The sequence below is a fragment of the Argopecten irradians genome, chromosome 11 (assembly GCF_041381155.1).
Source record: "Argopecten irradians isolate NY chromosome 11, Ai_NY, whole genome shotgun sequence".
NCBI classification, from domain to species: domain Eukaryota; kingdom Metazoa; phylum Mollusca; class Bivalvia; order Pectinida; family Pectinidae; genus Argopecten; species Argopecten irradians.
Genome location: NC_091144.1, coordinates 3,161,803 through 3,184,773, shown reverse-complemented (window position 1 = coordinate 3,184,773; position 22,971 = coordinate 3,161,803). Strand labels below are relative to the sequence as shown.

General features: G+C 41.9%; 1 protein-coding gene across 3 annotated transcripts in view; it reads left to right on the top strand.

Annotated features, from left to right (window-relative positions):
* LOC138334308 (uncharacterized) overlaps positions 1–22,971 on the top strand; it is an 88,343-nt gene that overhangs the window by 18,359 nt on the left and 47,013 nt on the right. For 2 of the 3 annotated variants that reach the window (XM_069282946.1, XM_069282949.1), the window contains exons 2-8: positions 16,004–16,538; positions 16,744–16,891; positions 17,802–17,916; positions 18,954–19,020; positions 20,131–20,389; positions 21,382–21,482; positions 21,835–22,005. In XM_069282946.1, coding sequence (XP_069139047.1) covers positions 16,135–16,538; positions 16,744–16,891; positions 17,802–17,916; positions 18,954–19,020; positions 20,131–20,389; positions 21,382–21,482; positions 21,835–22,005 — 1,265 coding nt within the window. In that variant the 5' untranslated portion in view covers positions 16,004–16,134. Of the gene's footprint in view, positions 1–15,525; positions 15,545–16,003; positions 16,539–16,743; positions 16,892–17,801; positions 17,917–18,953; positions 19,021–20,130; positions 20,390–21,381; positions 21,483–21,834; positions 22,006–22,971 lie in introns of those variants that run through there. The other variant, XM_069282948.1, reaches the window with a different exon arrangement.

Sequence of the window (22,971 nt, the reverse complement as noted above, 5' to 3'; positions counted from 1 at the left end):
ACTCTGTTATCTCACACTTACTACACACACCCAAGTCAGACACACAACTCTGTTATCTCAAACTCACTACACACACCCCAGTCAGACACACAACTCTGTTGTCTCACACTCACTACACTCACCCCAGTCAGGCACACCACTCTGGTATCTCACACTCACTACACTCACCCCAGTCAGACACACAACTCTGTTATCTAACACTCACTACACACACCCCAGTCAGGCACACAACTCTGTTTATCTCACACTCACTACACTCACCCCAGTCAGACACACAACTCTGGTATCTCACACTCACTACACACACCCCAGTCAGACACACACAACTCTGTTGTCTCACACTCACTACACTCACCCCAGTCAGGTACACCACTCTGGTGTCTCACACTCACTAAACACACACCCCAGTCAGACACACAACTCTGTTGTCTCACACTCACTACACTCACCCCAGTCAGGTACACCACTCTGGTGTCTCACACTCACTACACACACCCCAGTCAGGCACACAACTCTGGTATCTCACACTCACTACACTCACCCCAGTCAGGCACACAACTCTGTTATCTCACACTCACTACACTCACCCCAGTCAGACACACAACTCTGTTATCTCACACTGACTACACTCACCCCAGTCAGGCACACAACTCTGTTATCTCACACTTACTACACTCACCCCAGTCAGGCACACCACTCTGGTATCTCACACTCACTACACTCACCCCAGTCAGGCACACAACTCTTGTATCTCACACTCACTACACTCACCCCAGTCAGGCACACAACTCTCTTATCTCACACTTACCCAAGTCAGGCACACAACTCTCGTATCTCACACTCATTACACTCACCCCAGTCAGGCACACCACTCTGGTATCTCACACTCACTACACTCACCCCAGTCAGGCACACAACTCTGGTATCTCACACTCACTACACTCACCCCAGTCAGGCACACAACTCTGGTATCTCACACTCACTACACTCACCCCAGTCAGGCACACAACTCTGTTATCTCACACTCACTACACTCACCCCAGTCAGACACACAACTCTGTTATCTCACACTTACTATACACACCCCAGTCAGGCACACAACTCTGGTATCTCACACTCACTGCACACACCCCAGTCAGGAACACAACTCTGTTATCTCACACTCACTACACTCACCCAAGTCAGGCACACAACTCCGTTATCTCACACTCACTACACTCACCCCAGTCAGGCACACCACTCTGGTATCTTACACTCACTACACTCACCTCAGTCAGACACACAACTCTGTTATCTCACACTCACTACACACACCCCAGTCAGACACACAACTCTGTTATCTCACACTCACTACACACACCCCAGTCAGGCACACAACTCTGTTATCTCACACTTACTACACACACCCCAGTCAGACACACAACTCTGTTATCTCAAACTCACTACACTCACCCCAGTCAGGCACACAACTCTTGTATCTCACACTCACTACACTCACCCCAGTCAGGCACAAAACTCTTGTATCTCACACTTACCCAAGTCAGGCACACAACTCTGGTATCTCACACTCACTACACACACCCCAGTCAGACACACAACTCTGTTATCTCACACTCACTACACTCACCCCAGTCAGGCACACCACTCTGGTATCTCACACTCACTACACTCACCCCAGTCAGGCACACAACTCTTGTATCTCACACTCACTACACTCACCCCAGTCAGGCACACAACTCTGGTATCTCACACTTACCCAAGTCAGGCACACAACTCTGGTATCTCACACTCACTACACTCACCCCAGTCAGGCACACCACTCTGGTATCTCACACTTACTACACTCACCCCAGTCAGGCACACAACTCTGTTATCTCATACTCACTACACACACCCCAGTCAGGAACACAACTCTGTTATCTCACACTCACTACACTCACCCCAGTCAGGCACACCACTCTGTTGTCTCACACTCACTACACTCACCCCAGTCAGACACACAACTCTGTTATCTCACACTCACTACACTCACCCCAGTCAGGCACACCACTCTGGTATCTCACACTCACTACACTCACCCCAGTCAGGCACACAACTCTGTTATCTCACACTCACTACACTCACCCCAGTCAGACACACCACTCTGGTATCTCACACTCACTACACTCATCCCAGTCAGGCACACAACTCTTGTATCTCACACTCACTACACTCACCCCAGTCAGGCACACAACTCTGGTATCTCACACTTACCCAAGTCAGGCACTCAACTCTGGTATCTCACACTCACTACACTCACCCCAGTCAGGCACACCACTCTGGTATCTCACACTTACTACACTCACCCCAGTCAGGCACACCACTCTGTTATCTCACACTCACTACACACACCCCAGTCAGGAACACAACTCTGTTATCTCACACTCACTACACTCACCCCAGTCAGGCACACCACTCTGTTGTCTCACACTCACTACACTCACCCCAGTCAGACACACAACTCTGTTATCTCACACTCACTACACTCACCCCAGTCAGGCACACCACTCTGGTATCTCACACTCACTACACTCACCCCAGTCAGGCACACAACTCTCGTATCTCACACTTACCCAAGTCAGGCACACAACTCTCGTATCTCACACTCATTACACTCACCCCAGTCAGGCACACCACTCTGGTATCTCACACTCACTACACTCACCCCAGTCAGACACACAACTCTGTTATCTCACACTCACTACACTCACCCCAGTCAGGCAACTCTGTTATCTCACACTCACTACACTCACCCCAGTCAGACACACAACTCTGTTGTCTCACACTCACTACACTCACCCCAGTCAGGCACACCACTCTGGTATCTCACACTTACTACACACACCCCAGTCAGGCACACAACTCTGTTATCTCACACTTACTACACACACCCAAGTCAGACACAAAACTCTGTTATCTCAAACTCACTACACACACCCCAGTCAGACACACAACTCTGTTGTCTCACACTCACTACACTCACCCCAGTCAGGCACACCACTCTGGTATCTCACACTCACTACACTCACCCCAGTCAGACACACAACTCTGTTATCTAACACTCACTACACACACCCGAGTCAGGCACACAACTCTGTTATCTCACACTCACTACACTCACCCCAGTCAGACACAAAACTCTGTTATCTCAAACTCACTACACACACCCCAGTCAGACACACAACTCTGTTGTCTCACACTCACTACACTCACCCCAGTCAGGCACACCACTCTGGTATCTCACACTCACTACACTCACCCCAGTCAGACACACAACTCTGTTATCTAACACTCACTACACACACCCGAGTCAGGCACACAACTCTGTTATCTCACACTCACTACACTCACCCCAGTCAGACACACAACTCTGGTATCTCACACTCACTACACACACCCCAGTCAGACACACAACTCTGTTGTCTCACACTCACTACACTCACCCCAGTCAGGTACACCACTCTGGTATCTCACACTCACTACACTCACCCCAGTCAGGCACACAACTCTGTTATCTCACACTCACTACACTCACCCAAGTCAGACACACCACTCTGGTATCTCACACTCACTACACTCACCCCAGTCAGACACACAACTCTGTTATCTAACACTCACTACACACACCCCAGTCAGGCACACAACTCTGTTATCTCACACTCACTACACTCACCCCAGTCAGACACAAAACTCTGTTATCTCAAACTCACTACACACACCCCAGTCAGACACACAACTCTGTTGTCTCACACTCACTACACTCACCCCAGTCAGGCACACCACTCTGGTATCTCACACTCACTACACTCACCCCAGTCAGACACACAACTCTGTTATCTAACACTCACTACACACACCCGAGTCAGGCACACAACTCTGTTATCTCACACTCACTACACTCACCCCAGTCAGACACACAACTCTGGTATCTCACACTCACTACACACACCCCAGTCAGACACACAACTCTGTTGTCTCACACTCACTACACTCACCCCAGTCAGGTACACCACTCTGGTATCTCACACTCACTACACTCACCCCAGTCAGGCACACAACTCTGTTATCTCACACTCACTACACTCACCCAAGTCAGACACACAACTCTGTTATCTCACACTCACTACATTCACCCCAGTCAGGCACACAACTCTGTTATCTCACACTTACTACACTCACCCCAGTCAGGCACACCACTCTGGTATCTCACACTCACTACACTCACCCCAGTCAGGCACACAACTCTGGTATCTCACACTTACCCAAGTCAGGCACACAACTCTGGTATCTCACACTCACTACACTCACCCCAGTCAGGCACACCACTCTGGTATCTCACACTTACTACACTCACCCCAGTCAGGCACACAACTCTGTTATCTCATACTCACTACACACACCCCAGTCAGGAACACAACTCTGTTATCTCACACTCACTACACTCACCCCAGTCAGGCACACCACTCTGTTGTCTCACACTCACTACACTCACCCCAGTCAGACACACAACTCTGTTATCTCACACTCACTACACTCACCCCAGTCAGGCACACCACTCTGGTATCTCACACTCACTACACTCACCCCAGTCAGGCACACAACTCTGTTATCTCACACTCACTACACTCACCCCAGTCAGACACACCACTCTGGTATCTCACACTCACTACACTCATCCCAGTCAGGCACACAACTCTTGTATCTCACACTCACTACACTCACCCCAGTCAGGCACACAACTCTGGTATCTCACACTTACCCAAGTCAGGCACTCAACTCTGGTATCTCACACTCACTACACTCACCCCAGTCAGGCACACCACTCTGGTATCTCACACTTACTACACTCACCCCAGTCAGGCACACAACTCTGTTATCTCACACTCACTACACACACCCCAGTCAGGAACACAACTCTGTTATCTCACACTCACTACACTCACCCCAGTCAGGCACACCACTCTGTTGTCTCACACTCACTACACTCACCCCAGTCAGACACACAACTCTGTTATCTCACACTCACTACACTCACCCCAGTCAGGCACACCACTCTGGTATCTCACACTCACTACACTCACCCCAGTCAGGCACACAACTCTCGTATCTCACACTTACCCAAGTCAGGCACACAACTCTCGTATCTCACACTCATTACACTCACCCCAGTCAGGCACACCACTCTGGTATCTCACACTCACTACACTCACCCCAGTCAGACACACAACTCTGTTATCTCACACTCACTACACTCACCCCAGTCAGGCAACTCTGTTATCTCACACTCACTACACTCACCCCAGTCAGACACACAACTCTGTTGTCTCACACTCACTACACTCACTACACACAACTCTGTTGTCTCACACTCACTACACTCACCCCAGTCAGGCACACCACTCTGGTATCTCACACTTACTACACACACCCCAGTCAGACACACAACTCTGTTATCTAACACTCACTACACACACCCCAGTCAGGCACACAACTCTGTTATCTCACACTTACTACACACACCCAAGTCAGACACAAAACTCTGTTATCTCAAACTCACTACACACACCCCAGTCAGACACACAACTCTGTTGTCTCACACTCACTACACTCACCCCAGTCAGGCACACCACTCTGGTATCTCACACTCACTACACTCACCCCAGTCAGACACACAACTCTGTTATCTAACACTCACTACACACACCCGAGTCAGGCACACAACTCTGTTATCTCACACTCACTACACTCACCCCAGTCAGACACAAAACTCTGTTATCTCAAACTCACTACACACACCCCAGTCAGACACACAACTCTGTTGTCTCACACTCACTACACTCACCCCAGTCAGGCACACCACTCTGGTATCTCACACTCACTACACTCACCCCAGTCAGACACACAACTCTGTTATCTAACACTCACTACACACACCCCAGTCAGGCACACAACTCTGTTATCTCACACTCACTACACTCACCCCAGTCAGACACACAACTCTGGTATCTCACACTCACTACACACACCCCAGTCAGACACACAACTCTGTTGTCTCACACTCACTACACTCACCCCAGTCAGGTACACCACTCTGGTGTCTCACACTCACTATACACTCACCCCAGTCAGGCACACAACTCTGTTATCTCACACTCACTACACTCACCCAAGTCAGACACACAACTCTGTTATCTCACACTCACTACATTCACCCCAGTCAGGCACACAACTCTGTTATCTCACACTTACTACACTCACCCCAGTCAGGCACACCACTCTGGTATCTCACACTCACTACACTCACCCCAGTCAGGCACACAACTCTTGTATCTCACACTCACTACACTCACTCCAGTCAGGCACACAACTCTCGTATCTCACACTTACCCAAGTCAGGCACACAACTCTCGTATCTCACACTCATTACACTCACCCCAGTCAGGCACACCACACTCTGGTATCTCACACTCACTACACTCACCCCAGTCAGACACACAACTCTGTTATCTCACACTCACTACACTCATCCCAGTCAGGCAACTCTGTTATCTCACACTCACTACACTCACCCCAGTCAGACACACAACTCTGTTGTCTCACACTCACTACACTCACCCCAGTCAGGCACACAACTCTGGTATCTCACACTCACTGCACACACCCCAGTCAGGAACACAACTCTGTTATCTCACACTCACTACACTCACCCAAGTCAGGCACACAACTCCGTTATCTCACACTCACTACACTCACCCCAGTCAGGCACACCACTCTGGTATCTTACACTCACTACACTCACCTCAGTCAGACACACAACTCTGTTATCTCACACTCACTACACACACCCCAGTCAGACACACAACTCTGTTATCTCACACTCACTACACACACCCCAGTCAGGCACACAACTCTGTTATCTCACACTTACTACACACACCCCAGTCAGACACACAACTCTGTTATCTCAAACTCACTACACTCACCCCAGTCAGGCACACAACTCTTGTATCTCACACTCACTACACTCACCCCAGTCAGGCACAAAACTCTTGTATCTCACACTTACCCCCAAGTCAGGCACACAACTCTGGTATCTCACACTCACTACACACACCCCAGTCAGACACACAACTCTGTTATCTCACACTCACTACACTCACCCCAGTCAGGCACACCACTCTGGTATCTCACACTCACTACACTCTCACCCCAGTCAGGCACACAACTCTTGTATCTCACACTCACTACACTCACCCCAGTCAGGCACACAACTCTGGTATCTCACACTTACCCAAGTCAGGCACACAACTCTGGTATCTCACACTCACTACACTCACCCCAGTCAGGCACACCACTCTGGTATCTCACACTTACTACACTCACCCCAGTCAGGCACACAACTCTGTTATCTCATACTCACTACACACACACCCAGTCAGGAACACAACTCTGTTATTTCACACTCACTACACTCACCCCAGTCAGGCACACCACTCTGTTGTCTCACACTCACTACACTCACCCCAGTCAGACACACAACTCTGTTATCTCACACTCACTACACTCACCCCAGTCAGGCACACCACTCTGGTATCTCACACTCACTACACTCACCCCAGTCAGGCACACAACTCTGTTATCTCACACTCACTACACTCACCCCAGTCAGACACACCACTCTGGTATCTCACACTCACTACACTCATCCCAGTCAGGCACACAACTCTTGTATCTCACACTCACTACACTCACCCCAGTCAGGCACACAACTCTGGTATCTCACACTTACCCAAGTCAGGCACTCAACTCTGGTATCTCACACTCACTACACTCACCCCAGTCAGGCACACCACTCTGGTATCTCACACTTACTACACTCACCCCAGTCAGGCACACAACTCTGGTATCTCACACTTACCCAAGTCAGGCACTCAACTCTGGTATCTCACACTCACTACACTCACCCCAGTCAGGCACACCACTCTGTTATCTCACACTCACTACACTCACCCCAGTCAGGCACACCACTCTGTTATCTCACACTCACTACACTCACCCCAGTCAGACACACAACTCTGTTATCTCACACTCACTACACTCACCCCAGTCAGGCACACCACTCTGGTATCTCACACTCACTACACTCACCCCAGTCAGGCACACAACTCTCGTATCTCACACACTTACCCAAGTCAGGCACACAACTCTCGTATCTCACACTCATTACACTCACCCCAGTCAGGCACACCACTCTGGTATCTCACACTCACTACACTCACCCCAGTCAGACACACAACTCTGTTATCTCACACTCACTACACTCACCCCAGTCAGGCAACTCTGTTATCTCACACTCACTACACTCACCCCAGTCAGACACACAACTCTGTTATCTCACACTCACTACACACACCCCAGTCAGGCACACAACTCTGTTATCTCACACTCATTACACTCACCCCAGTCAGGCACACCACTCTGTTATCTCACACTTACTACACACACCCCAGTCAGACACACAACTCTGTTGTCTCACACTCACTACACTCACCCCAGTCAGGCACACCACTCTGTTATCTCACACTCACTACACACACCCCAGTCAGACACACAACTCTGTTATCTAACACTCACTACACACACCCCAGTCAGGCACACAACTCTGTTATCTCACACTTACTACACACACCCAAGTCAGACACAAAACTCTGTTATCTCAAACTCACTACACTCACCCCAGTCAGACACACAACTCTGTTGTCTCACACTCACTACACTCACCCCAGTCAGGTACACCACTCTGGTATCTCACACTCACTACACTCACCCCAGTCAGGTACACCACTCTGGTATCTCACACTCACTACACTCACCCCAGTCAGACACACAACTCTGTTGTCTCACACTCACTACACTCACCCCAGTCAGGCACACCACTCTGGTATCTCACACTCACTACACTCACCCCAGTCAGACACACAAACTCTGTTATCTAACACTCACTACACACACCCCGAGTCAGGCACACAACTCTGTTATCTCACACTCACTACACTCACCCCAGTCAGACACAAAACTCTGTTATCTCAAACTCACTACACACACCCCAGTCAGACACACAACTCTGTTGTCTCACACTCACTACACTCACCCCAGTCAGGCACACAACTCTGGTATCTCACACTCACTACACTCACCCCAGTCAGACACACAACTCTGTTATCTAACACTCACTACACACACCCCAGTCAGGCACACAACTCTGTTATCTCACACTCACTACACTCACCCCAGTCAGACACACAACTCTGGTATCTCACACTCACTACACACACCCCAGTCAGACACACAACTCTGTTGTCTCACACTCACTACACTCACCCCAGTCAGGTACACCACTCTGGTGTCTCACACTCACTATACACTCACCCCAGTCAGGCACACAACTCTGTTATCTCACACTCACTACACTCACCCCAGTCAGACACACAACTCTGTTATCTCACACTCACTACATTCACCCCAGTCAGGCACACAACTCTGTTATCTCACACTTACTACACTCACCCCAGTCAGGCACACCACTCTGGTATCTCACACTCACTACACTCACCCCAGTCAGGCACACAACTCTTGTATCTCACACTCACTACACTCACTCCAGTCAGGCACACAACTCTCGTATCTCACACTTACCCAAGTCAGGCACACAACTCTCGTATCTCACACTCATTACACTCACCCCAGTCAGGCACACCACTCTGGTATCTCACACTCACTACACTCACCCCAGTCAGACACACAACTCTGTTATCTCACACTCACTACACTCATCCCAGTCAGGCAACTCTGTTATCTCACACTCACTACACTCACCCCAGTCAGACACACAACTCTGTTGTCTCACACTCACTACACTCACCCCAGTCAGGCACACCACTCTGGTATCTCACACTCACTACACTCACCCCAGTCAGACACACAACTCTGTTATCTCACACTCACTACACTCATCCCAGTCAGGCAACTCTGTTATCTCACACTCACTACACTCACCCCAGTCAGACACACAACTCTGTTGTCTCACACTCACTACACTCACCCCAGTCAGGCACACCACTCTGGTATCTCACACTCACTACACTCACCCCAGTCAGGCACACAACTCTTGTATCTCACACTCACTACACTCACCCCAGTCAGGCACACAACTCTCGTATCTCACACTTACCCAAGTCAGGCACACAACTCTCGTATCTCACACTCATTACACTCACCCCAGTCAGGCACACCACTCTGGTATCTCACACTCACTACACTCACCCCAGTCAGACACAAAACTCTGTTATCTCACACTCACTACACTCACCCCAGTCAGGCAACTCTGTTATCTCACACTCACTACACTCACCCCAGTCAGGCAACTCTGTTATCTCACACTCACTACACTCACCCCAGTCAGGCACACAACACTGTTATCTCACACTCACTGGATTGGTACTTATAGTATGTTAGCACACCTACATTTTCTTTATCTGTTTTCGCTTCACTCGATAAAATGTTTTTTATGTTCGCCGCCGTCATTGGTAGCGGTTGGTAGAATTTACGGAACGGTAAATAGCGAACCACATTATTAGTAACTCATACTCAAAACTGTTACATTGCAAAACTTTGGCATACATACTGGAGCAAATCGATCATTCTAAATCAAAGTATTTTGTAGGTGTTGTAGCGCTTTCGGTTCCCCCTTTTTAGTTTCGTTTTTATATTCATTCCGTAATATTAACCATCGCTTAACAAGTCAAGAAACGTACACATGTCTTGTTTATAATATACGTATGTACTGCTAACGATAGCAATACGTGTGATTAATTGCATACTTCATTTTTATTTTGTTTTGTTTGTGGTAAATACAGTGATTATAAAGTTTACGGAATGGAGACGACATGTACACAACTAGGCTACCACAGTTGATCATGGTAAAAAAAAATCGGTCTAATTTCAACCATGAATAATTGGAAGTCTCGATGTTTCGAAGTTTTTCTGATGGTCCCTTGAACTTCGATACATCGAGGTTTGACTGTACTAGCATTAATCAAGAAACAAAGAATATACTATTTATTACATTTGTTTTCTCGCTTCCATTTACAGAAGACCATCTGACTACTAGTTCCACCAAAGGATATTCTGCTGTTGTATTTTATAGTATAGTGGGATTGAATTGGGACGATCAAGGAAGGAAATAACTTTGTCACCAAATTTTGAAACATTTTAATACTTTAAGTCACATAAATCTTGTTTATCCCCCTACTGCATATGTACATTAAGATGAAATACACATGGATGTGAATTCATTTTGAATCTAAACAGCAAGTGTTTGGAATTGTACTGGCCCTGGTGGTGGTGTCTTAATGCAATTTATAAAGGTAAAGGGCAAATTAATGATGTTTCAAACTATAGGCCTATATCTGTTACTTCATGCTTAAGTAAAATGTTAGAAAAGATTATTTTTAAATACCTATATAACTACCTCTCAACCTACAAAATTATAACTAAACACCAATCAGGTTTTACTCCCAAAGACTCCACTGTAAACCAATTATTGTCCATTTACCATACTATAGTTAATTGTCTAGATCAAAATAAAGAAATAAGATACATATTCTGCGACATCAGTAAGGCATTTGACAGAGTTTGGCATGATGGTCTACTTAACAAATTGCAATCATATAGTTATCTTTTAAATTGGTTCAAAATTTTTTTATCATCAAGAAAGCAAAGAGTTACTACCGAAGGGTACTCCTCAACTTTTAATCCGGTCCAAGCAGGAGTTCCCCAAGGCTCAGTCCTCAGTCCTCGGACCGCTACTGTTTTTAATTTATATTAATGATATTGTCGATTGTGTCTCAAACAAAATAAAGCTATTTGCTGATGATACTTCCTTATATGGCATATGTGATAATAATCCCCAAGAATTAGCCCAAAATCTGTCAAATGATCTCAATAATATCAAAACATGGGCCACTAAATGGGACATCAAATTTAATCCTGCTAAAACAGAGTCTGTTATATTTTCCAGGAAAACTGTTAAAAATCATCCTATTATACACTTTTATAATAATCCTGTTACTGAAAACATAACTCATACACACCTTGGTCTTTCACTTAGTGATGATGCTAAATGGAATCTACATATTTCAAACGTATATGATAAAGCTTTTAAAAGACTTAATATATTAAGACTGCTTAAGAACAAAATTGATAGGAAATCCCTAAATACGATATATATATCTTATATTAGACCAACTGTTAATTTACAGAGTTACAATAAATATGATCAAAAATTATGTCATTCCTCATCTAGGAGTTACCTCCCCTTATTTTCATAAACCTCACCATGTATATGTTTTATATAATTATTTGTTTCAGAGATTTAAATAGTAGGGATAAGAAGGTACCTCATAGCCTTACTTAACGACGCCCGCAGCGGAAGCTATCCCAGAGTGCATCGCGTGTCTACAGTCGAGTACAGTCTAACGACGCCATATTGAAACTACGCTTCGTCCGATGAAGCGATCTAGGCTATAATTCAGGAGATGAATAGAAAATAAACCAAATAGCACAAAGTTTGCTCTTTATTGAAAATGTAATTTATTTGAATAATCCATCACATTTTCATAATTGTAGAGGTGTTACACTAAATAAACGTAATGTTAACTGTGAATGTCCTCATCCAGGCACGATGACTTCCTCGATCGTTACAATCGATCGCCCCGTGAAATATTAATATAATAAAACCAGATAAAACCCACATACTCTGATTTCAATAATTGACCGATTTCCATTTAGTTTTCAAATATTTGTTGCTTGGTAAATTTTAAATGTTAATATATTAAATTGATCTAATTTGAACATATTAAACCTTTTGAATTTTCGGAGGTAAAACTGTACACAAAATATCGAAGCTATCCTACATTTATAATGGCGACGATACTGTTCCGATAGGGTCGTGAAAGATAGCACAATTAAACCCACATACTCTGAATTCAATAATTGAGTGATTTCCACTAAAATTTCAAATGATAAAATATTAAATTGATTGAATTTGAACATATTGAACCTTTTGAATTTTTGGTGGTAAAACTGTACACAAATCATCGAACTTACCCTAAATTTATAATGGCGACGATACTGTTCAGATAGGGTCGTGAAAGATAGCACAGTATAAACCACGTACTCTGATTTCAATAATTGACTGATTTCCATTTATTTAGTTTTCAAATATTAATTTTCTATATTGAGTTTGTACATATGGAAACTTTTAAAGCTCAAGTACAAGTGTTGACAAATTATCGAAGGTACCCAATAATCTCATGGCGAAGAGATACAGTGCCGATCGAGCTGTGATAGATAGCATAATTTGATATCTAATTAACGGAAAGTGATTTGCAACTGCTATAATCAGAGGTGTCATACTGTCATCAGGTGAACCGTCGGCCAGAACACCTGGCCACCGCCCCAGGTCATCGCCTCACTTAACTCAATCGGTGTCTATTTACCTGTGTTTAAGTATCGAAGGCTATGCAGTAAGTTTGTAAATTAGATAATATTTTTCTAATCTTAATTTTTCCAAACAGCTTTATTTATAATGCATAGAACCATATTGAAATAAAAGTGAAATCTAAGTGAAATGTAAATATTCCGCTTTACCAGAAATTTGAATATAATTCATTTAAATATCTTGCTTTACCAAGCAATTTTTTTTACTAAAGCAAAATTGAATCTCCAAGGTTAAACTCATTAAATTTATATGTGTCGTATTTTTCATTTTAACGAATCAAGAAAAGCTTTTATAATATGTAATTAATCACCAAAATTTACCAACATTTTGATCATTGCTTGCTTACAGAATTTTCAATGCATAGGTTTTAATTTTACGATTTTTCATAAAAAAACAACACAGAAATATCTCATCAGTATCTCACCAGTCCAACATCTAGATATATGGTAATATTTACATAAATGATTCTCTAATGCAACAGTAAAAAAAAGCTATGAGATACTTTTCGATGTTTATTGGTTTGTATATAGTCGTATAGTCATATATACACTGTAGTAGTAATATATGCCGTACACAGCTTCATGAGCTAACACTACGATAACTCGCCTCCAGCTATTAGTGCGCAGACGCACGGCTTGGTCTCGCTGTAACCGTTCATCCGTTTACGATAACAATAGGTGGGTACGTGATATCGCGAGAACATCCTTAGTTACTTATCCCAATGATATTTAAATCTCTGTTTGTTTGTACCACCAATATCAGGAGAAGACTAAGATAGGCTACGCCTGATGTCTAATCCAGTTGACACTAACACCTTTTTGTCAATAAAATATTTGGAAATTGAAATTGAAATTGTACCAGTACAACGTACGTGATTCATTGATTTAAATCTGGTGTGTCAACTAGGTGAGAGCTAGGTGAGTGGCTTAACCAATACGCCACCCAACCACAACTATGGGTTATGAATGCTTACATAATTTTTTTTTTATCCCCCTGACTAAGGTAATTAATTTGATGGACCTACTGTTGGAAACTGTAAATATACAGATTTTTGTGGTGACTTTATTTCATGTTTTCATGTATAAAATCTTTTTGTGCGATAATTCAATTTCACACCGTAGTCATGTTGTTGTAATTATGTACTATAGTTGTTTCTGTTCACTAGAGATCTGAAACCTTATTATTTTTATCATCCAAGTGTGTTCAAACTTGTTCAATTACTCAGTGTAAATAATGTTAAAGATTTAAATAATCTCGGAAAATTCTTAAAACTTGCATTCCAGAAACGTTCTCAGTCTCTTAGTACACTGTAACTGCATAATATCTGATGTATAATAATTGTGTGCTAATGTTTGTGTTTTATTGTATACAATCACTCTCCTGTACATGTTTCAATTATTTAATATGTATTAAAATTGTACTTTTTGTCTTATAAGCCGCAAGGCTTACAGAAATAAACAAATTGAAAAATTAATTGAATGTCACTATATTTACTGTAGTTGTTTCTGTTCACAAGAGATTGAATGTCACTAGAGATTGAATGTCACTATATTTACTGTAGTTGTTTCTGTTCACAAGAGATTGAATGTCACTAGAGATTGAATGTCACTATATTTAAGGTTAATCATAAGATGACCTTATAGCTTTATTATCAATGTTTAAATAAAATTAAAAGTTAAACAAAAAAAATGTACTAACATTTCTCCAAGCAAATAGAATTCAAAGAGGATATTGTGAACTTTTCTCTACGCGAAGTTTAACAACTAAATAGGGCAGTTATTTGAAAGATTTTCGTGGTGATTATATTTCTTTCATACCTACAGGTGTAATACTGGCTGGTCCAGGGCAATACACTCATGTCGCCTGCGGCTGTATTGCATGTCTACCCATGCGATAAATAAAGCCTCGTGACGTCACGGCGTCAACAAAATCTCTATTTCTTCGGTAAAATTTAAACATTTTTTCACAAATATGACTGGTTTTACTATAAAAGATGCACACGATGAAATTTGTGTTGAAAATATCACATAAAATTTCATGTATGGAAAATTGATTTCCAGTCGTGGATTTCTTCGAATTTATTTCAAAATGGCGGGATATATTAGTTGTAAAATTGGAATAAAACGTCGAGGTATGAAAGAAAAATACTCTTTCATAAGTGGATATGAAGGATAGGGATATTCTACCCTCGGGATCACAAAATGTTGCAAAACCCTCGGCAAGCCTCGGGTTTTACTACATTTTGTGACCCTCAGGTAGAATATCCCTATCCTTCATATCCACATATGAAAGAGTCTTATAATATATCCCCCGGTTAGGGTTTTCATTATTTCTAAGAAATGCAAAATGTTCTTGCACACAAAAATAAGCTGATGTATTTTTGTGTCCATGTTGTACTTTCAGGATCATTGGTGCCCTTGCTGTGATTTGCTGACTAGGATCATCAGTGCTATAATATAGACCTATGGTGAAGGCTGGCAGTGTATACCGATGAAGCTTTACGTAGAATGTTGTTAATTGAGGCTACGTAACAGATGAAGATGGGACACAGACCTCAGTTATTATTCTGTTTGATTAGTGCTACTTTGTGGCCTTTAATGACAGGAACTGTGATGTTGCCGCCTCTTACAACAGAACCTCTGATACAGAGTACAGTCATTTCAGCTTCTTCCACTTGCAAGTCGCCCGGATCCACATATAGCTGTAACTACTGTGAGAGTCGCACTGATTGGCCAGATCATAAAGACGTTTTAAAAGATTTGGATTCTAGTTGTTCGCGATCGGTAGGTGGGGATGTCCCGGTACCTACAGACAATGGAGCTTTGTTTGTAGATAATGACAACAATCTGTGTCACTATATATATAACATTACGGAGCCTGTCACAGATACAGGCTATACACTGGCATTCTGGCTCCAGTACAGTGGGGACGCCCAAAGGTAAGCACTTTATAGGATTCTTTAACTGTCCTGAGAAATAAATAGTTCAGATTTTTTTTCAAAAAGACTGAACTTGTGGTAAGGCATTAAGAGTAAATCAAAGATCCTTGTGAGATTTTCATTGAACTTTATACATTGGTAATGCATAATGAATAAGTCAAAGATTCTTGCAAGATTTTCATTGTTGTTGATGTTTTCATTGCAGCCACTTATTTAGGGTGAACTCAGATGGTTTGGAGTTTATCGTAGACGTTCGACAGGAAGGACAAGTTTTGACTTATTTCTCTGGTACATCCTCAATCAGCAATAGCATACCAAATCTTGACATGTGGAATCATATTGGGATGAGATTCGTAAGTAACATATTCTGCACTTAATAACTCATAACCAAGGAGGATGTTTTTGTCACTAGCATACATAAATGTATAAGTAAGTATGCATGGAATGCCTAAAGATAAAGGGGCAGAAATGAAAGTTTTGAAAGTTATGTTCATCAACATTTCTTTAAATTGCTACTAGTTATAGTGTTCTGCATGGATTGTAACCATCACTTAATACGAAAATCTGTTTAATAAGAAACAATATTTGAGTCCCCTCGGTACTTTTTGTGTTATTTTAAACCCACATATTGTGAAGTGACAAAACCATGTGAAATACGGTAATTGATCACTGTCATGCATCGACACATGTACTCAAAATATGCCTATACAGTGGATAATCCACACACAGGGGATGAGCAATTTTCAATAAGGCCAACACAAATAATGTCTGTTTAGGGTTACCCGACCGACCCTAATTTTTTACCCCAACCCTAATTTTTTTTTACACTTTTCTACACAAAAAATTAAAAGTGGGGATTTCGATCTCAGACTCCGGTTCCGGCCAATATTTGAGAGTGAAAAACACTAAAAAAAAAAGAATGAAAAAATTCTCCCGATCGACCTACTGACCCTGTTTTTTAATGTAACCCTTAACAGAAATATTGTTTTTTTAGCCTGAAACAACAGTATATCCCTCACTTAAGTCGTCATATTGATTGGTCTTCTGTTTTTGGTGTACAAATGCTAACCCACTTTGTACAAAAACCGTATGTTACGAAAGGATTTCAAAGGTCCCCAGGAATTTGTAATAACCGGATTGGACTGTAGAGTCATAGTAGCCAATAAAGAAAGTGTTCATTGTTTACTTTTGAAATGATCTTTGTCTTCTGGAGAAAGTATCGATTGTTTACTTTTGAAATGATCTTTATCTACTTTTTACCAGTTGGATAATTCTTCTGAAGTTTACATGAATGGTCATAGACTGAGAGATCCTGTACTCGAGTCATGGTTTCCACCCTTCAAATCAATGGGAGCCATCACATTTACCAGCTATAATTGTAAGTTTTACTTTGATCTCACCAAGTTTGTATTTGTCGTTATTAATTATGTATTTATTGCCTCTCTGACTGTCCATGTATTGCCCCTTCAGCTGTCTAAAAAAGGCCATGCAGAGCCTAAACATGAGTTCTGTCCCCTGAACATGCTGTGTAGAGAATTGATGCTAGGTGTTGTATGTTGCATGCTTGGATTAGAAGAAATGCTATTAAAGTTTGTAAAGTGAATATCTTTGACCAAATGGCAGTAAAAATGCGCTGTAAGCTTATTTATTTTTGCATGTGATTGAATTTCCTGTATTTCACGGTCAATGAGAAATCGTGGAAATAAATTGCTGTGAAAATGTTTCAAATACACGTTAAGTAGAACCGAAGTACAAAAGCCTAGAAGGTCCATTTGGATAATAATAAAAAAATAAAATAAGCAAATAGTTTTGTGCAAAAAACAAGCATTTAGTCTAAAACAAATGTCATTTCAAAACAAAATGGGAGGTAACTCAAAAATATTGTAGCAGGGCAAGATTGGTTTGCCGCCAGACAGACTTGAATCTGTGACCCGGGACTTACCAGGTCAGCTACTCTACTGACTGAGCTAAAGGGAAACTCTTCTTAACTATTTAGACTAATTAATGTGAAGCTAGACGGCGATCATATCAATATTTACAATTAAAACCTGCTACAATTTATTTATATTTTTTTTATTTTGATTTTAAGGGAGGTCACTCTAAAAAGTAAAAAGTAATCGTTAGATTGGAATTCTGGTTTGCCTGAAGTGTAACTGCATAACTCAGACAGTGGTACACTTTATCTTAAATAACCTTTTGATACCCAAGATATCTGATAACCTATACATACATATATGTATGTGGATACTTGACTTTTTCTAGATAAAATATTACATAAATGAAGTGACCACCTTCTAGCTTTGTATGGTAAGTCAAAAAAACAATACCGTTGGCTCATAAATCATCATTGAATTCTGATATTTTGGACATATACAATAACATAATACAGTAATATTCATTTTTTTTTCTTTACAGCCATCGGCAATAGTTCCCACTTCAAGATTCTAGATTTTCGGTTTTACGTTGGAGCCTTGACGGAGAGGTAAATATACATCCAGAGAAGTGTTGTTATTTTTCAGGTTGATCAGAAATCCAAGATGGCCGCCACAGCCGCCATCTTGAAAACACATTTTGAAATTCTTCTCAAGTTCTACCTGTGTGATTTTGCTGAAACTTGCACGAAATGAACCTGACATGGTCAAGACCAAATGTTGTTATTTTTCGGGTCAATGTGAAATCCAAGATGGCCACTGCAGCCGCCATCTTGAAAATACATTTTGAACTTCTTCTCAAGTTCTACTGGTGCGATTTAGCTGAGTTTGCCTGAAATACTCCTGATATGAACTTAACAAAGTGTTGTTACATCTTTGGTTGATCCCAAATTGAAGATGGCTACCATGACAGCATTTCTAATTTATTTCCTATAGACTATTCACAAGGTAGTCAGATGATCATTAAGGCCCTGATTTACTTTCATGTATATGTACAGAATTTTGCATCGTCATTATTTTCAACCTATTTGAAATTATATAGATTTGTGTATAGTTATTTATGACAGCTGGTAAGGGCCACCTCGCAACCTCGAACTCAAGCTGAGGTCGCGAGATGACATAAGATTGTGATGGTGAGGTCACAAGGTTGTGAGGTAAGACCAGGAGGTTGCAAGGTTGTGGGTTGGTAATATTGTGACCTCACCTTACAATCTCATAATTCATTTTGAGATAGAGAAAAGCAGACTGCCTTGCACCTCACTAACAATTAGACACTAATATGTCAATACACATGTGTAAATTATTACCCTGTATGAGGTCACAAGATTGTGAGGCGAGGTCACAACTTCACAATCTCTAGACCTTGAAATTCATGGCCACAAGGATTTGAACCCAGGACTTCTAAACTCGCCTAATGCTCTACCAATCAAACAACTTGGTCTCCAGTTATCAACCACTTCAGGCCCCTATTTCTCAAAACAACATTAATTAAAAAAATGACTTTGGTCAAATGTTCTTATTTAAGTTTCATAAGGAAAAAAAGTAAAGTTTTGACTTTTGTTTCAAGAAATCAGGGCCAGAGACGTTACAGATATACCTAGGTATATTATGTAACAAGAGATAGAAAAGAAGAACATTTTATTATTTATAAACATTTACAGGGAAATGATGTACCTATATAACTCGTCAGCCTTGCCCGACATAAGCAGCCCACCATGGGACTGTCGTTGCCCTATAACTCTCCCTCGGACACTGGATAATGATTGGCTGAAATGTACAGCTGGTGGTCCAACAGAGCCTAGATTCCTACCGACGGCCAACCTACCACTATTTGCCATTGACAGTGATTCAGATACTAGCTGGGTCACCGATCAGACAGAGACGGCATGGGTATTACTTACGATGGACAAGACATACCAGGTACTCGTTGTAATATCTATTGATTTTCTAAAATCTGTACATGTCATGAAGTACGCAGCACTGTCAGATAATCTTATTCTGTATTTACATATTACAGATTTATCTGCCCTTGCAGATAGATATTTTGTGACGCCATGTGTTTTGGAGTGTAACATCAAGTTTTTCGGAGAAACCTGACAAAACATTTGATACCTACTCGCAAGGGAGCTAACTCTGTGATATACAAAGCCAAATTGTTTCATTATCTAATTATTGTAAATGTGAATATTAATGAGTCCCCAACCAAGGACCGAGGGGGACTATAGGTTTGTGTCGTGTCATTCTGTCCTTTTGTCCATCCAACCTTGTCTTAGCTGGCTCTATTTCTTATACTGTGAGGCAAAATTAATGGAACTTCAAACTTAATTTGGTTCACTTTTATGAGACGTGCAATGTGTAGCATACCAAAACCAGGTCACTGTGACCTAGTTAATAATACTACACTACTCTAGCCCTCTTACAAAGGTGTTAGAACTTCATACTTGATATGTTGGTCCATTCACCTAGGTGAGACGATGTGTTACATACTAAAACCATGAGGTTATTGACCTATATTTTGACCTCTGATAATTCTGATAAAAAACTTAAGGTTAATTTTTTTGATAACTATGAGGCACTAAATCATTATAATCTGTATATGAGTTTATCTAGACAAAGGGACTTAAATTCTCTGAATTAACTTATTTCTTAGTTGGCTTTAAAACTTTTTGAGATTTACCAATTTTTGCACTGTGAATTCATTCACATATAAAACTTGCACTAATGTTTTAAAATATTTATGCATGTGGATACATATATATATATTCAATTTACATTTAAAAAAGAACGAAATATGAGTGGAAATTTCCATGCCACAAATAATTTCATTTTTACAGTATTATATGGAATATTTTCACAGAGTTTTTTAATGACCTTGCTACACTGCCTTCATATTTGGTGTAATTGTGTTTCAGGTAGACGGAATCACCATCATAGTTAACAACACAGTGCCTTCGTATGTCATCATACAGTTTGAATCACCTCTTACTCCAGGCAGTTCTCCTATCAACTTCAGGTAAAAGGCATTGTCAGCAGGAAAGTTATTTTCTGGAAGGTAATCCTGTAAACGTCTTGTGAACACTAAATACATGTGAACATATAGAATAAGGTGGACTTCCCATGATCTGAACGCCTAGTCACATTCTGAGCAGTATTGTCAAGAGACAAATATCTTAAACGTTTTTACTCACTAGTTTGGTTTTGACTAGATCTGAATCCAGAACTCCATGTTAATCATTTGCAAACAATTTTTATTCATCTCCTATGAAATAAAAAAATTATGGTAATATCAATTATGAAATGTTTCTAATTATTTAGTTATTGTTTAGTTTTTAATTTTAATACATTACAATCTATAACATTTACAGCCCTGCTTCAGACAACAATAACATTATATGGTCTGCAGAGAATAGTTTGGGATCAATAGAAAATCGTCAGGATTTATTGAAACGTCTAGCCAGTTCTTTAAACATCACACTATCAGGTCATGCCGATTCATCCCATGTATTCAGTGTCGTGGACATCCGGGTCAACAGAAGGTTTGTATGGCTGTGAAAATAGTGAAAAAAAACGTTGATGGCTTTAAATAGCCATAGAGATATTTCTACAAGGATACAGAAGGATTTGTCATTATGGGATAAGTTGTGTTTCAAGTTATAGTTATGAAAGGGCCACAGTGGCCAAGTATAAAGAGACCACACTCACTGTGGCCAAGTATAAAGGGGCAACATTGGTCGAGTATAAAGAGACCACACTCACTGTGGCCAAGTATAAAGGGGCAACATTGGCCGAGTATAAAGAGACCACACTCACTGTGGACAAGTATAAAGAGACCACACTCACTGTGGCCAAGTATAAAGGGGCAACATTGGCCGAGTATAAAGAGACCACACTCACTGTGGCCAAGTATAAAGGGGCAACATTGGCCGAGTATAAAGAGACCACACTCACTGTGGCCAAGTATAAAGGGGCAACATTGGCCGAGTATAAAGAGACCACACTCACTGTGGCCAAGTATAAAGGGGCAACATTGGCCGAGTATAAAGAGACCACACTCACTGTGGCCAAGTATAAAGGGGCAACATTGGCCGAGTATAAAGAGACCACACTCACTGTGGCCAAGTATAAAGGGGCAACATTGGCCGAGTATAAAGAGACCACACTCACTGTGGCCAAGTATAAAGGGGCAACATTGGCCGAGTATAAAGAGACCACACTCACTGTGGCCAAGTATAAAGGGGCAACATTGGCCGAGTATAAAGAGACCACACTCACTGTGGCCAAGTATAAAGGGGCAACATTGGCCGAGTATAAAGAGACCACACTCACTGTGGCCAAGTATAAAGGGGCAACATTGGTCGAGTATAAAGAGACCACACTCACTGTGGCCAAGTAAAGGGCTTGGCGATATAAAGAGACCACACTCACTGTGGCCAAGTATAAAGGGGCAACATTGGCCGAGTATAAAGAGACCACACTCACTGTGGCCAAGTATAAAGGGGCAA